This window comes from Cynoglossus semilaevis, chromosome 8 (genome assembly GCF_000523025.1).
Source record: "Cynoglossus semilaevis isolate Cse_v1.0 chromosome 8, Cse_v1.0, whole genome shotgun sequence".
Taxonomy (NCBI): Eukaryota; Metazoa; Chordata; class Actinopteri; order Pleuronectiformes; family Cynoglossidae; genus Cynoglossus; species Cynoglossus semilaevis.
Window position 1 is genome coordinate 15,137,370 of NC_024314.1, and position 16,064 is coordinate 15,153,433.

The 16,064-nt window shown below is 45.1% G+C and overlaps 1 protein-coding gene across 1 annotated transcript; it reads right to left on the reverse strand.

Annotated features, from left to right (window-relative positions):
* Positions 1-1,749: 1,749 nt before the first annotated feature.
* On the reverse strand, positions 1,750-15,993 carry LOC103382184 (dynein heavy chain 3, axonemal-like). The gene has a single exon (XM_025057507.1). It carries the CDS (start codon positions 15,590-15,592, stop codon positions 3,680-3,682), a length of 11,913 nt encoding a protein of 3,970 aa, XP_024913275.1. The 5' UTR covers positions 15,593-15,993; the 3' UTR covers positions 1,750-3,679.
* Positions 15,994-16,064: the final 71 nt, after the last annotated feature.

The following is a 16,064-nucleotide window of genomic DNA, read 5'->3' on the forward strand; positions in this document are numbered from 1 at the left end:
TCTGACCGTCTGTGCCTACCTCCTGGCCTTTGGCTTCACGCTGCAGGAAGTTTGCCTCAGAAGCAACAACCTGACATTGTACGACAACACCACCGTGGTCTGTCGTCACATCTTCACCTCCAGGTAGGAGGAGGAACATCTGCTTAGTCCTTTACAGAGACTCCTCCTCAGTGGAGAACTGAGGAGGAGCCCAGGCCTCAGATTGACCAAGCTCAGTGACCTCAGTCAGTCAGAAGAGAAAGTTTGTCAGTAACAGTTAGCTAAGAAGAAGAAGAAGAGCTAAAGGTTAGCCACAAGACAGCTACAACAAACTAACAAGGCCTTGAAGACTCAAGGATTTCCTTTGTTTGATCTTTGACCTTTTCCCCCTTTGTCTGCAGCTCCTCAGAGGAGGCTCCTCGTTGGTTCAGTGAGCTGTCCAATGGTCTGCTGCTGACTCAGAAGGTTCTGGCTGCCTTCCTGGTCCTACACACAGGTAGGTCCAGACTCAGGTCCAGACTCAGGTCCAGACTCAGGTCCAGGTTTCATATATGAGTAAAGCTGAACTCTTCTTCTTCTCCTCTTTCCAGCCGTGATCTCCCTCAGCTATGTTCACCGCTCTCAGCCTCTGTGGAGGAGGAGTCCCTTCAGCAACACCTGGTGGTGTCTGACGGTACCTGTGGTGTGAGTGTCCAGTCAGTGGGTTGGTTCAGTCCTCTCTGAAGGACAAAGGTCAGGAAACGGGATCACATTTGTCTAAAACAGATCACAACAGTTCCACTGGTCAACCTCATAGGAACCATACACTGGAGAGAAAAGTACCAAAGAGTCCTGTCTTAGTCTCAGTGTCGGGGCTTATGTCCAAACTTCCTCCTCTGTCTCCTGAAAAATGAAGAAGGTCCAGCTCCAGTCCACCCTCCAGATTCACGAGGTTCCATGTGGACGAGGACTTGTTGGTCTGAGGTTTGAGACTCTCAACATTCTTCAGAGCATGGAGATGTTCCTCAGCCTCCAGTCTCCTTCAACCTTCAGTTTCTCACTGATGAAAACCTGGGACCTACTTTAAAGACATGTAGTGATCAGTCCCTGGATTATGTCTGTTAAATCAGAGAAGGGTACTGCAATAAAAAGTACCAACTCTTTATATTTACTGCATAGTACACCAATGATACTCTGATATATTTTATATAAGTAAGTCTGAGTCTGTGTCTTGACATCGGTTCTGGTTCCTCTCTCCTGTTTGGTCAGCCTCCTGAGTCAGCTGGTCCAGGCCACAGTGGACTATCAGCTGTGGCAGCACAGAGACGGCTCCCTGACCTTTAACCTCGACGACATCCCTCTGCTGGCCTGGGTTCTGATCTCGCTCTGCCCTCTGCTGGTGGTGGTGGTGAACGAAATGGTTAAGCTCCACGAGATACGGTACTAAGGGATGGCAGAGATGTCCTAATGATGTTGGTCATAGATGTTGGATGACACTCAAAACTTCCTCTTCTGTCCACCAGGGTCCGGGTTCGGTACCAGAAGCGTCAGAAGCTTCAGTTTGAGACCAAACTGGGGATGAACTCTCCGTTCTGATGCCTTCACTGACAGGAAATTCATGTCGGGTTAAACACGGAACAGTTTTTAAGCTGATGAAAGGTCAAGGTTCAAACGCTGCTCTCTCACTGTAATCACCAGAGGGCGCACATATAAACCAACTGGACCATGAGGACCTGAGGTTCTGAGAGCGTGGACTATGGTTCTGTCATGTTTTCTCTGGTTATAGTTTGTTCTAAAGCATGAAGAATGTTCCAGGTTCTGAACAGTTCCCTGAACCTTCACCTCATCAGAGGGTTCTAATTATGATTTTATTTTATCAGTTGTTTCTTTTAAAGCTGCAGAAACAAACACAGAGGAATCAAAGGTAAGAAGTGACTTTTATTCCAAATGTACTTTATATTTGTGGGAAACATTTGTAAAATACTACAGCCCTATTTATTGAACATCCTTAACTTCACAGACACTGTTACCATTTTGACTTATTCTTTTCAATCAACATTTCTAATAAATGTTTGTAAATAAGTATTTTAAAGACACAGATTGTAATATTTCTTTTAATTCTTCCTTTTCTCACTGATTCATTTGAAAGGAAATGTGGAAAAAAAGTTTTTCAAGTCACTTTGAAGCATAAAAAGAAATAATGGGATGATAAACTGTCAAGAATGAGACTCAATAAAAACTGTTTTTAATTTTTTTCACTTTTATATTTATTGATATTGACTGGTTTGACTTCCAGAGGAAAGACCTTGTCTGTGCTGCAGCAGATCTGGATCATGTTCTTCTTCAGGACCAAGCAGTGAAGCCTGAGGTTCATCTTCAGTTTTAGTTCAAACAGTTCCAGGAACACTGTTACTGGAGACATTTTGATAGAACAAGGATGATTATGGGATTGAAATAAGTGAAGGTGTTAAAACTGCTAAATAGTACCGACTAAAATACACCAACTCTACCAAGATACTGGTAGAGAATGGTAATGCATGAACAGACCCAGATCAGTCAGTTCTAACCGTCACCTACTGCTGTGATTCACAGTACATTAGTGTGCCAGGAGAGATTCCAATCTCACTTTTGACTATTATTTATTTACTGCTAATGATTTGTCTCAACGTGATAATGACAGGTATAACAATTCAATACTCTTCCACTAGGTGGCAGCAGAAGGCTATAGAAACTAAAGGGAAAAAAAGTCAGAGCAGCTGAAGAAGATCTCTGTAAGTACATTGAAACTATATGTTAGTGCCTAGATTTTTTATTTTGGTGGTGCACTGTGGGAAAGATGGGAAGCACTGGTCTGCTGTATGTTCAGGTTTTTCACCTCCACAGCACACTGTCGGGTGATGGTCATGTGACGTCAGCTAGTCAACAGCGATGTTTATAGTCGACACTCTTTAAGGAAAATCATAAGAATCACAAACTACAGATAAAAATTTCAATTTCTGATTCTAAGATTTTCCAAGGTAGATGGGAAAAGTCTAACAAGTTGGAACAAGGTTGTATGAAGAAAGGTTCCAGTTGTCTTTTAAGAGTTCTCCAGCTCTACTCCAACATCGTTTGTCCAGAAACTTCATCTTCGTCTTTAGCTCATTATCACTGATCACACTCGGACCACGGTGTCAAGTATTTTCACGCACATTTATTTCATAAACAGGCAGAAAATAACTTTAAAACCTGGAGCCAGGCCTCTGAGGGTCTGCAGGTACAAAACAAATCACTAGTAATTATTTGTTACAGTTTACAAAGAAAGTGTTTTTCATTGGCCATACAGTTATCTATGGCTGGTCTGAGCCTAATTAAGCTCAAGCTAAATTAATTAAGCTTGAGATAAATTAGGCTCAGTTTTGAGACGGCAGCATTTTGGGATTTTGTGTGATGACTTGAGGCTCAGACAAAAACCCTTCTCCGTGAGTTATGTTCAGTTTTTAAGTTCCCTAAAATTTTCTAGTCAGCCTCTAGTCTGTTCTGTTGATCCTATTGTTTTCTTTATATTTCTTTATCATCATATTAGCATAATGTAATTACTCTGGTATTAATTTGTCTAAACACCTTGCTTTTCTAACCAGGATTTCCTGATTTGTGAACCAGCATGGATCTAGCCTCCTATCCCGCTAATTAGCTAACTGTTATAATAAATGTCATTGAGGTATCAGTCTGACACACATGTCTAGTCATCCAGTTGACACAGTAACGCCACACCTCTGTTAATCCAGTGTTTCTGTGGCTTGTCCGATGGCAGTTCGATGTTCATGACGTAGTTGGTGGAGTGTCCTGTTGTGGACAAGGTTCCCCTCCGGGCGCTGGTTTTGTAAACCGGACTTAGATAGATATTTTCATGCTTAAAGAGGGCCATCTCTCCAGGCTTGAGCAGGATGATGGGTAGTGTGTCAAAGAGGATCTTGGGGTAGGACTCTCCAATGTACATTGTTTCCCTGTCCCAGCGAGCACCCTCCATGAAGAGACCTCTAACGTAGGCGCCGTCATTTGGCTTCTCAGCCATGTGGGTCTCCTCTCTGGTGACCTCAAACTCAAAGCCAATGTGGTCTATAGGGATGGTGTACTTCCGGGCAAAATTCTGAGACACTCCTGTGAGGAAGGACTGAGTGAAATAAAAGCCAGAAAGCCAGAAGACCGGTGGTGCATCACTATCAATCCAGTCTTGTAGGAACTGCAGCCGAGCTAACAGATCGGTCACGTAGCTCCCCAGTGGCTTGAGAGATGGGTAAGACTTTGCTGCCCACATTGCAGGAACCTTTCCTACCACCATGCTGTTAAAGACACCCTCAAGTTCTGAAGACATAACAATTTGACCTTTCAGAGCCTTCTGAAGGTTTACCAAGCTCTCACGCACTACTTCTGTGAGTCTGTTGAAGCGGATAACTTCCTGTCTTAAAACTGTGTTCATGGATTCCTCATACATAACTGGATATTTTTCGATGACCTGTTGTATGTCAAAGTCTGGTGGAAGCTTAGAATGGATGTCTGCTGCAAGATCATTCACTACTTCCTGAGGAGACTTACCGGCACCCCCCATCTGCCTGGGCAGCGTGGACAAGACTCCACTAAGGAGCTGATTGGTTTCCTGATTGTCTTTCGTAATGTCAGCATTGCTGTGAAGTCCAAACACACATGGGTCGGCACAAATCGGTAAACTGCGAATGTAGTCGACGTACGTCTGGTACGGGCCATGAACCGGGATATAGTACTGATCCCCCTCACAGACTTTGTAGCCTTCCTCCTGTATTAGTTCCCAGTTGTAGAAGATGGACAAGAGTGAGAGCAACAGACGTCTGTCTTTGTCATCGGTCACCCTGCCGCCGTAGTTGCATTCCCCCGTCAGGTATGCGAGTGCGGCCAGTGGAACCTCCTCATACTCATCTAAGAACATCTGAATCTGCCGAATGCTAATTCGCAGGTCAGACTCATTAAACTCGTATGGGATATTCCAGCCTAAAGGCCCAAAGTTCCTCCTTTCCTGCACCAGTGCATGAAAGAAGGTCAGACCAAACAGGAGCTTCTGCCAAATCACTTGTTTTTTTGAACTTTCAAAAAAGGATGGGTCAGAGATGGGATGACTCTGGTACGACCGCAGCAGATTGGCTCTTATTCCTTTGGGAGGCTCATTGGTCATCTTTAGCCCATTCTGCAGGATACTCACTGGGAACTTGTCAGACGGATAGCTCGTTAACCACAACCTAAAGTTCGTATGTGTGTTCTCTGGTGTGATGGTTACTTCGCAGATTCTTTCTAGGGCCGGCATCCAGCTAGTGGCTAGATGGCAGTTTTGCAGCACCACCCATGTACCCTCTTTGATGGCTTTGTCAATCATCTCTGCTGCTATGGGTCCCTGGCCCTGGCCCAGGGAAATAGTTTGGGTTTTACCGCCTCCCATTTCAACATCATCAGCAAACTTTAACAGAACTGCAGTTGGGTCTGAACCTGGTGACAGCACAAAGATTAGGGGGGAGCAGCAATTTGAGTCTTTGTAGCTCCCCTCCAAGTCAAATGTTGGTGGTTCAATATAAGAGCGTCCCATGTTGTCCTGTATGAAGTCTTGCACAGCCGGCACTAGTTTATCTGGTCTGAAGCATCTAATCACCACCATCCTGATCATCCCTTTTAGCTCGTTCCACTTGTCAGGCAGCTGTTCCTGATGGGGATGTCCTGAATCATAAAGTTTCTTCCATTCAGAGATGTTGCTTTGGACGTGTTCAAAGAAACCACCCAAATCTGGTAGCTCAGAGGCCATGACAATCTCTGTCCAGGATTTTTCAGACAACCACTCTGGAGCAGGGTTGGAATGTGGGTTATCCAAAGCAATGCCACCCGTTAAAAGAAAATGCCAGACTTGGTCTACAATCTGACCCCTACCCTGCATGATGCCCACAGTGAGTAGCAGGGAGAAGAGCAATTTGTCCTTCTCAAAAAGGGAGCGGCAGACGTTTTTATAGATGCAGAGGGTGAAATATTCAACAATGTTGGCAATTCTTTCATCCACATCGTCACTCTCTACACTCTCAGCAATGGAAAACAAGTAGAGATGGATAAACCAGCTCAAGGAGTACTGATACATGGGATCAATGTTGGCCAGCTGGGAGATGCAGAAAAACAAAATGGAGGAGTGCTCTGCCACTGGGCGGTAGCCCATGCGAGTGTCATCAATCTCTTTCTCAGTAACACTTGCAATCTTTTGCTTTTCAGAAATCTCCTCTGAAAGAATCTTAGAAGAGGACAGGATTTTAACTGCACCCTCATCCTCCAGGATGTTCCCTTCAGAAGAGGAAAGAACCTGCAGAATCTTATCTTCAATTTCCTTTAGCTGTTTGTTATTGGCAGCACTTTCTAGAATGAGCTGGTTCTTCTTCTCTTCAAGTTCCGGTCTCTCTTTGGCAACAACAAGTCCCAAAAGCTGATCCTGCAAACCTTGTGGTGTAATCATGAAGTTCAAGAGACAGACCTTCGCAGCTACTTCAGGAAGGTAGTGAGGGTTTCTCAGTCCAGTGGTCATGTAGAACTTAAAATCTTTACAGTATTCCACAATGTTCTCCCCTATCTTCATGCATTCCATGCTACCCTGTTTAAAGGTTTGCTTCAGTAACACTGGTTCAAGTACTGGGTGAAGTTCTTCTCCAACATTTTCCATAAGAACAGGTGTACCGAAAGGAATACTATTCTCCAGTACCCTCACATAGTTATCATCAGAGATTTTGATGACGGCAAGATTATTTGCTTTCTCCATGTTCTTGATCCATTTGTTGGCTTGACCCTGGGGATCTATCATTAGAGGCCATCGTCGGGAGTTAAATGCAATAATACCATTATCTGTTGAAAAAGAGTCCACTGGTAGACCAGCGATCTGCCATGCCCTGATCGCTACCTGATTACCAAGAGTATTGCTAAGAGTGAAGTCCGCAGAACAGGGGATTTCCTGCTCTTGGCACAACTTGTGCCAATTTTCCTGACATATCGTACGAAAGTCCACTGTAAATGCCCCTAGGTAGGACACTGTTCCTGAAGAGAGGAGAATGTCACCCGTTAGGTTAGTGTACCTAATACCAAGGAGCCTTGCAGCTTCTGTCCACCTGTCCTTCTCTCCACCCAGTCCTCCAATCAGCTTCTCTGCCCTGACCAGTTTCTGAGAACACAGTTCAATGTTGTCCTCCAGTCCTTTTTTCTTCTTGATCATCTCCTCCAGTTCGTCGTTCAGACACTGCAGTCTGTCCTCTACTTCCTTCAGCTCTGCTCTCTTCACAGTCAACATTTCCATCTGTGTTGCCAGCTCATCCTCGGCTTCTTTTAATTTCTCTTTCTTTGGGGCTACAACCTTGGCCACTCGTTCATAAACCTCCATGGCTCGCACCCACTTACAGAGACCCTCACAAGCTGAAGAGACATTTTTAATGACATTGGGCAGGAATTCGGGGTTGTCAATGAACTTTTCTCTGATTTTCTTAATGAAAGGGGCTGGAATGTTGTCTTTGTCGTATGTTTTTAGACTTTCCAAAAACTTTTGGTCTGCTAGGAGTTTCTTTGAAGGACCCCAGAAGTCTTCAACCATCTTACCTGAGCCTTTGGGATCAGGTTTTTTCTCAGGTTTAATGCCCTTCATTATACAAATGGATTCCATGACGAGTTTGACTGGTCCAGGTGGGTTCTTCATTGATTTCACTTCTGTAATATGGGCAGGTTTTAAAGTGTCCAGAGCTAACAGGGCAGCTTCCAGTGCAGGCATTGCTTCTGCTAGGTCTTGCTCGCATTCACTTTTGATGACCTGAGCTGCTGCTGCTGCTTCATTTGCAACCTTCTCATCAGCTGATACTATTTCTTTCTTTGCATCTACTTCCACCGTTTCTCCCTCAATCTTAATCATCATTTGATCTGTTTCAGCTGATGTCTTTATGAGGTCTGGCTGCAAAGCTGTGAGTTCCTGCTGCATCACTGACACTTGAGATGCGGCAAAATCTAGCTTTTCCAGACCCACTATATACCGGTTCCTGGCTGTATCAACTTCATTCCTTTTAAAATTGAGCAGAGTCTTAAAAGTCAGAATGAGCTCAAGGTAGGACGTGGGTGTGACATAATTGTACCTTCTCAATTGGTCAAAGTAATTTTGAGACATATCTTTGACACTTGTTTGGAAGGTTTTGCACATAACCACTACCTCAGTTCTGACTTTATCATCCATTTCCACATCTTCCAAGAACTTGTGCGCCACCATCTCCAGAGCATCATTAGGCCATGCGTGAAACCAGTCAATTGTACAGCAATTAATAAGGGAGGGGAACATCCTGAGACGGTTCCTGAATGCATCACCAATGGGACTCATGGCGAGCACAATATGAAGTTTGGCCTTCACACGTTCGATGAAGAAATTGTACAAGGACAGTGGACTAGGATCAATTTTTCTGCCTTCCATGCGAGCGATTCCTTGAGATTTCTCAAGGATTTCTGCACGCTCATCTGAGGGAAAGATGTTTGGTACATCACCAGTGTTAAGTAACATATTGATGTCTTCCAACATGGCCTCATCCTTGATTTGACTGTCATTAAACAGGAAAACTGAGTCATTGCCATCTAGGCCTGATTTCAGCATCATGCGTTTCAGGTCATCTCTCCAGTCTGACATGCTATAGGTTTTAGTCAGCTCAATTGTGAACAACATGTAATCATTTATGTATGTGGCCAGCTTTGTGGCGCTCTGACGTCCTGAGCCACCAATGCCAACAAGCAGAAGGTGTCCATTGTTCTGTTTCAGCACTCGGCAAATGCGAGAAACATGTTCAATAGCAAATTTAAACAAAACCAGAGACATGGGTGTCTTGCTGCAGCTATTGTACTCATCCAGATAGCCATCCATTACTTGCTGTAGGGCTTTCAAGTCTGTTATTTCATCATAAACTCTGTTATCAGCGTCAGGCAATCCATAGTCACCAAAGAACAAGCTACGTATGCTGTCATCCTCCACATTACCACTTGGGGAAAGGTGAGCCGCAACCTTGTCTATGCTCTGTTTGAATAAATCCATAGTTCTCTGCTTAACAATGTTAAAGAATGTCTGCTTGTCCTCCTCATCGATAAGTCTGTCATAGAATACACGATAGACCTCATGAATCCACAGGCGGATCAGCTTGTCTTCATTCTCCATGTGGGTGTGTGGTGTCAGAAGTACACCTCGAATTACTCGAGCAAAGTCTCGCAAGTTGAAAATGTAGTGGGATTTAGATGGGGTCGGGAGGAAGCTGTCGATGGCGTCTTTATAGACTGCCATTGTGGCCTGGACCAAGATCTTGCCTAACCTCCCAAAAGAGGGTTCAAAGCCTTTGCTAAAGTGCCAATCCGTGATGGAACTGAAAATCTTTGTCAGTGTTTCGTCATCAAAGCTATTAATTGTGACTATATTTAGGTGGCGAGTCAAACGGCCTGTAACGTCATTTCTTCCACCACCAGGAGGCCCAGTTGCAGACATAAATAAGACATCAACTATGTTCTGTCTAGAGGTGTCCTTCCGGTCATACCAGTGGCGATGGTCTATCCACTGCCTGAGCAGTTCAATTGGGGGTTGTGCACCATAGATTTCTTTAGCAGGCATGTTCAGGTCATCAACATAAACAATGCATTTTTTCCCCATCGGCGGTCCAAATGTGCCCTTCTTTCTACGGTCCAATTTTGACATGATGATATCTTGTGTCTGATTTGCTGAAGTACGGGCTGAAAAGTTGATGCAGTTTGGTGTGTACTTCTCCTTTGGCAGCTTTTCCAAAAAATTGTTGTTTATGGCAGATTTTCCGGTTCCGGTGGGTCCCACAAAAAGCATAGGTATTTCATGTATCAGGTAGGTGCTCAGGAAAAACAATTGACGTGCAGTCTCCATGGTCGGAATGATGAGATCTGAAACATTGGCCTCTGCTCCAATGGTGTTCTCTTCCTTTGTGATCAAATCAGTCCATACATGCCAATGGCCTTGGTCTTCTTTATAGAAGTAATAGTCATAAACAGTTCCTCTGTCGGGGAAGATATTGTTCTTTTTTAGAGTAACAATCTTAGGCCGGGGTAAATCCTTATTTGCACCCGTGACCAAATCACGGTAGAATACACTGAACATCTTACGACTCTCTCCAGTAATGGTCCCACCCACTGTCCATACAACTGCAAACACAAACAGGCCCTGTAGCCACATGGTTATCTGCTCACCGCTCAGTTTCTGTCCATTACAGGTTCCTTCGGCAATCTCGTCCATCAAACAGGTATACAACTTCATCTGACACTGAACCAGATGGATGGGTGACGTATCAATAATAAACCGACATTCATTGTATATGAAATCTAAACAGGGCTGAATGATCCAGTCATAAAGGGCCACAATCAGTTCTCTGTCCTGTTCATTTAGGTGTTTGGGCAGAGTGTTCATGTAGGAGTCTCTTAGAGGCGTCCAGCCCAACTGATCAGGTTCCATGTAGATCATACCACACCTGCTGACCGTAGCTGGGGAGGCTTGCTCCAGGTCTGCAGTTTCAAAGATTAGACTCATCTTGGCGCTCATCTGTATGATCTCACCACTCATTAGACAAAGCTTTTTGTTGTCATCCAACACAGTGTTCATGTTCTCAATCCAGACAGCATCAATGGGTCCATCAAATATGATCCACTGCCTATCTTCTGAGGTGGACATAGCCTGATCTCGGTACGTGGTAGCCAGGACACCATCAGACCACTCATGGCTGACAGGATCAAAGCAACCATACAGTTGTCCCATGGTGATGGACTTGGGGTTGATGATGCTGTAACTCACTGCAAACTCTTCCATCAGTTTGGCTTTGTAAAGGTCTTTAAGAGCTGCTGCAAGAACTTTATAGGAACAAGTCTTTCCTCCTAGTGGTTCTCCCACGATCATAAAGCCATGGCGCACCAACATCATCTCATACACCTGGATAATTTTCCCAATGAACCATGGGACTGACTGAAGGTTGAGCTTATCAATGTTTTCATTGAGTGCATTTAGTAGAAGCTCATAATCTGGTTTTGGAAGAACAACGCCAGGAAATAGGTCAGAGATGATGCCTTCAAACAGAGGGACATCCTGAGCCAGGAACTTAGCCATGTTTACATCCATCAGCGCTCTGAGCAACAAGACACTTTCATTCTCTTCAGGATACTTAAGCTTCAAATTTCCTGCTGCCGTCAGTACAGACTTGACAGCTCGCATACCGTAGTCATAATGGTGCTGGGAGGACAGCTGCTCCGAACACAAACGGTACGTGGCCACAATCTTCTGAGCCAATGCACGGGATTCAATGAAGCCCATAGAGTATAATGAAATCTCTGCAATGAGACCATAATCTGGAACCATCATAGCCACAGTACGGAAGAGGGCCTTCAGGTTGTCGGGAAGTTCAGCTCTGCCAGCATAACCAGGGTTCATGGTGATGAAGACATTGCACGTTGGGTTGAGTGACAGCAGTGTTCCTTCAAACATGAATTTCTTAAGATCCTTAGCAATGGCCTGTTGTATGCAGAGAATCTGTTGCGCCACCACAGACAGCACCTCCACCTCAATACGATTGAACTCATCAAAGCAAGCCCAAGCTCCGGACTGAGCCAGCCCTTTGAAGAACTTACTCATAGCTTTGTAATCTAGGCCATCCGAACAGTTGAAGACCACACATTGCTTAGCCAAGGCTTTGGCCAGATCTTTTGTGGTCTCAGTCTTACCGGTACCAGCAGGCCCCTCTGGGGCCCCTCCTAGGTTCAGCTTCAGGGCTCCCATGAGAGTTCTGTAACAGCGGTCTGTCAGTGGTGTGATGACCAGACGAGGAGAGTTTCCCAGGTATTCATAGCCATATTTCACACACGTCGTGATCATTCTTAACATGACATCACCACCCTCCCAGAAGTAACGCAGCTGAGAAATCCATGCAAAGTCATTCAGTGAGGAGATTTTGTCATCGGACAGTTCGGCCACAACATCTCGAGCATGAACGTCAATTACAGTGAGGGCACCAAGAGTCATCCTGGCACCTCCTAGGAGTTTCCCTCGCACCAACTCGACGATGTCAGCTATCTGCGCATTGCTTTGTTCAACGTAGTCGGGTAGAGTGTTGGTGCTGATGGCTTCAGACACTTCGCTCGTCCAGAAAATGGAGGACGCACAGATGACAACTTGGCCTGGCCACTGCAACACCCACTGCTTTCTGGGTACCTCGGCGTACTGATTAACCCCTTCACTGATAACGTGTTGCACACTCTTTAGCATCATGTGCTCCACCTGCAGTAGCCACTTCTCCACCATACCATTGGCTTGGGATGGAAAAATCTTCTCTGTGAAAGGCACTGTTTCCTTCTCTGAGCTGATCATGCCAGTAATTTCCAGGTCTTTATTAAACTCCAGTTTGGCGATGCCCTCAAAGCATTTCTTTAGGTGAGGTTGTACACACAGGGGGTCTTTGGTCTGAGACAATATCTCAAGGAGTTCATCATTTGACAGAAAGAAGAACCTCGGGAAGTAGAGCCTTTTCATTTCCAGATATGTGTTGAGTCCTTTTTGTATGTCATCCAGAAGCACATTGGACTCCTGCAGGCGCTCCAGCATGTTGGGCTGGTCTGTTGCTATCATCACATGTGTGTTCTTCATAGTCTCTGCAATCATAGTCTTATAGTAGCCGTCCACAATACCAAACTTGCGTCCCTCCTCAGGCATTTGTGCAATAATGTCTTCAGAACTGAAGATGGGTTCCAAGTAGAGCCAAGTAGCCTGGCACTTAAGCAAGGAATCAAGTATGTCCTGCATACTTATCAGCTTGTCCTCCCATTTCTTACATTCCGCTTCAATTGGCTTAATGAAAGGCGAAGCTTTCATGGTTTGTGTTTTCATGATGTGATCATCCAACAGCAGCTGGATCTCATCCACAGCCGAAACTATTTTGTATTCTGTGTCTCTGTATTGACTGAGAGAGAAATGCAGATCAGTCCATTCACCCTTCATGTTTTCCATGTTCTTTTCCAGGGAGAACTCTTTAGTGGCCAGGGCTCCAATTTCTTCCAGCTCTTTGGAAAACTTGGAGAGCCCCAAGTCCAACATGTCCAGAAGAGAACTGTTTGCATCTGGTTTAACTTCGAAGCCTACCATGTTGCCAATCTGCTCCCAGTGGTGGTCTTTGATGCCTGGGTTGCAGACAGTTGATAGGACAGATAGATGTCCCTTGAACTCGCCAATCTTGCTTTTGAAGCACTGGGACACACGCGCAGGTCCGACCAGCTCAGCAAAGGTCTTGTTAAGTTTGTGCATGGTCCTCCACATGATGTCCAGCTCTTCAGTGATCTTTTCAGCATTAAGGTGTTTAAAAGGACCATTCATCCACACTTTGGAGTTGGTTTCAAAGTTCAGGACAGTGGTCCAAAGTTGCTCATGTGGGAGTTTATCAGCTATCATGATTTGCAACATTGGAAAGTGGCTCTGGTCCTTCTTCAACAGTTCTTGCTCTTTGTTTATCTCCTCCAGTTCATTTACAGCTGCTTCGAGGTTGGTGCTGATCTCAGTGAGAACCTGCACGTTCTTTTTTATCTCCTCCATTGTCATTAATTCTTTCTTTTTGAAAGACTGTATCTCTTTGTCCATGTCTTGTAGTCTGTGTTCAAAGTCTTTGATTCTCCTTTTGAGGGTGTCCTCAACCCATTCCTTCATGCCTGCCAGACGAGCCGTACTCTCCTCGAGTTCCCCAAGGATTTGTTTGGGCCACTGGAAAAGATGTGCATTCAGCACTACATCGTCGGGCGGCAGAATGGCATAGTCCAGGAGAAAGATGAGGCGGTCCCTGGCTTCATCAATCTCAATTTTCAGGTCGTGTACGGTGACTTCACTGGTCTTCTTAATGAACTGATTTTGCGACACCACATCTGCTGTGTTTTCTGGCTTTTTTCTGACCGTGTTCATAATCACCTCATATTTGTCACAGATCCCCTGGTTGAGTGCTCGGTTCTGGTCCACTTCAAACTGGATTAATGTGTCCTTCAATCCATCACACCTGTTACACAGGTCTTCATTCAGTTTTCCAGCATCCACACAGAACATGGACAGAGCCACTGTCGTAGGAAGTGAGGCGATTTCTTTCCACGTGTCATTGAGGCTCTCGATTTTGTCATGAAAGATTTCTAAGGTGTTCTCCTGTGTCAGGAAAACTTCCATTTCCTCCTGTGCTGTATTGTCCAGTAGGTTGTGGTACTTCTCATATACATTCAGATACTTCGTGGGTCCAACAGTGTTTCTGTTAAAAATGTCCTCAACTTTGTTGACTAGATCTGTAACAAGATATTCCTCAGGTTTCACAGTGCGCAGGTACAACTTGTTGATTTCACTAAATATGGTACACTCCACTCTCTCGATGTTCTCCGCACTTTTGAGGATCTCCATGAAGGCTGTATGAACGATCTCCCAGCAGTTTTTAAAACTAGGACAGAATATTATATTAGGCTCCTTCACTCTCAGTTTCACCAGCAGAACTTGGGTCTCAACGTACTGGACCTCATTGAATACCTCTCCAAAGTCATTGCCCTGTTGATGAATGGTGAAGAACTGCAGCAGATCCTGCAGTGAATCTATGACCATGCTACGAAGTTGCAGTGACATGAGCGCAGCCACGCAATTGAAAAACTCGTGCACGTGAACCAGGGCCGCCTGCTCACTTTGGTGAACACCGGGAGACCACAGGTCATTGTAGTTGTCCAGTAGGGTGGCACATTGACGCAGCCACTTTTTAGCAAGTTCCTCTCTGGTTTGTAGGCACTGTTTATGGACAAATGTCTCAAACTCGCACGGGACGAGGGGGAGGTCAGCGGAGAAAAGGTCTTCAATGTTGACAAACCTCAAAGATGAAAAGGTGCTGAGCCAGAGGTCTTGCAGCATTATCATGATGGGATTGATATTGAAGAGGTGTAGGCTCTGCCATGTCAAAGCCTTCTTGTAGTTCTCTGTCCAGGGCACAGGGGCACAGATAACCTTCCTCGGGAAGGCTTTGGGAACGCTGGTTATTGACAGTCGCTTTCGCTCGGATGGGTCCAACAGAATGTGGTCCACTATGCTCTTCTTCAGACTGAAGTAATAATCTTTGGTGACCTCTTTTTCTAAGATGGCCCTAAACACCTGCATAAGTTTGTTGCTGCCGTCTGCCTCAGGAGGCAGCAGGCTCAGGATGTCGTCCATCTGCTCTTTGGACTGTGGGACCACCACAGAGTCGGGGACAACATCGTCAATGTAGTGTATGTACCGTTGTAGATCTCTAGTGTTGGGTTTAGGCTCGACGTTCCTGACTTTGTCCTCGTGACTATTGATGATGTTTAGCTGCTCTGAGGGACTCATGGGTCTGCTGCCACGAATAGACTCAGTAGGAGCGCGGCGGTGATGCAGCTCCCTGTACGGGATTGCCACATCTGTTGAATGGGGGTGAAGGATCGGTGGGTACTGACTGTTTCTCTTCACACTAATGTACAGTTCTGAGGGTTCTTCACCTGCCGGCAAAGGAGGAGGGAAACCGCGCCCTCGTCCTTGACTGGTACCTGGTTCTTCATCCGTGGGCCTTTGTCTCTTCATCCTGTTTGGTTGTAAGTTGGTGAAAAACCAGAACGTTGAAAAACTTTATTGACGGTTTCTTCTGTGTTCTGATGGAGATGACATTCTTCTTTATGTCTGTTCCTTGCCTGTGATTTGACTACTTGGCTAATTCACCAGGTGTCCTCAGTACATCTTAGCAATTAGCTTAAACAGGCATCAAAGCCTTTGATGTGGTGGTGATGTCACCTTTAAACAGAGATGAAAGTGCACATATGTATGCCTACAGTAGTGACTGCTGTTTCAGGCTGTAAAAAAACAGAATCTGAAGACCTTGGTTTTTCATTACCTCACAGATCCTTCGTGTGGACTCGATTAAAGGGTTAATGCCACTTTTGAAAGCTGAAACCTTCAAAAGTTCAATTTTAGGCAAACGTTCTCAGGTCTCTCTCTCTCTCGCTCTCGCTCTCTCTCTCTCTCTGTGTGTGTGTGTGTGTGTGTGTGTGTGTGTGTG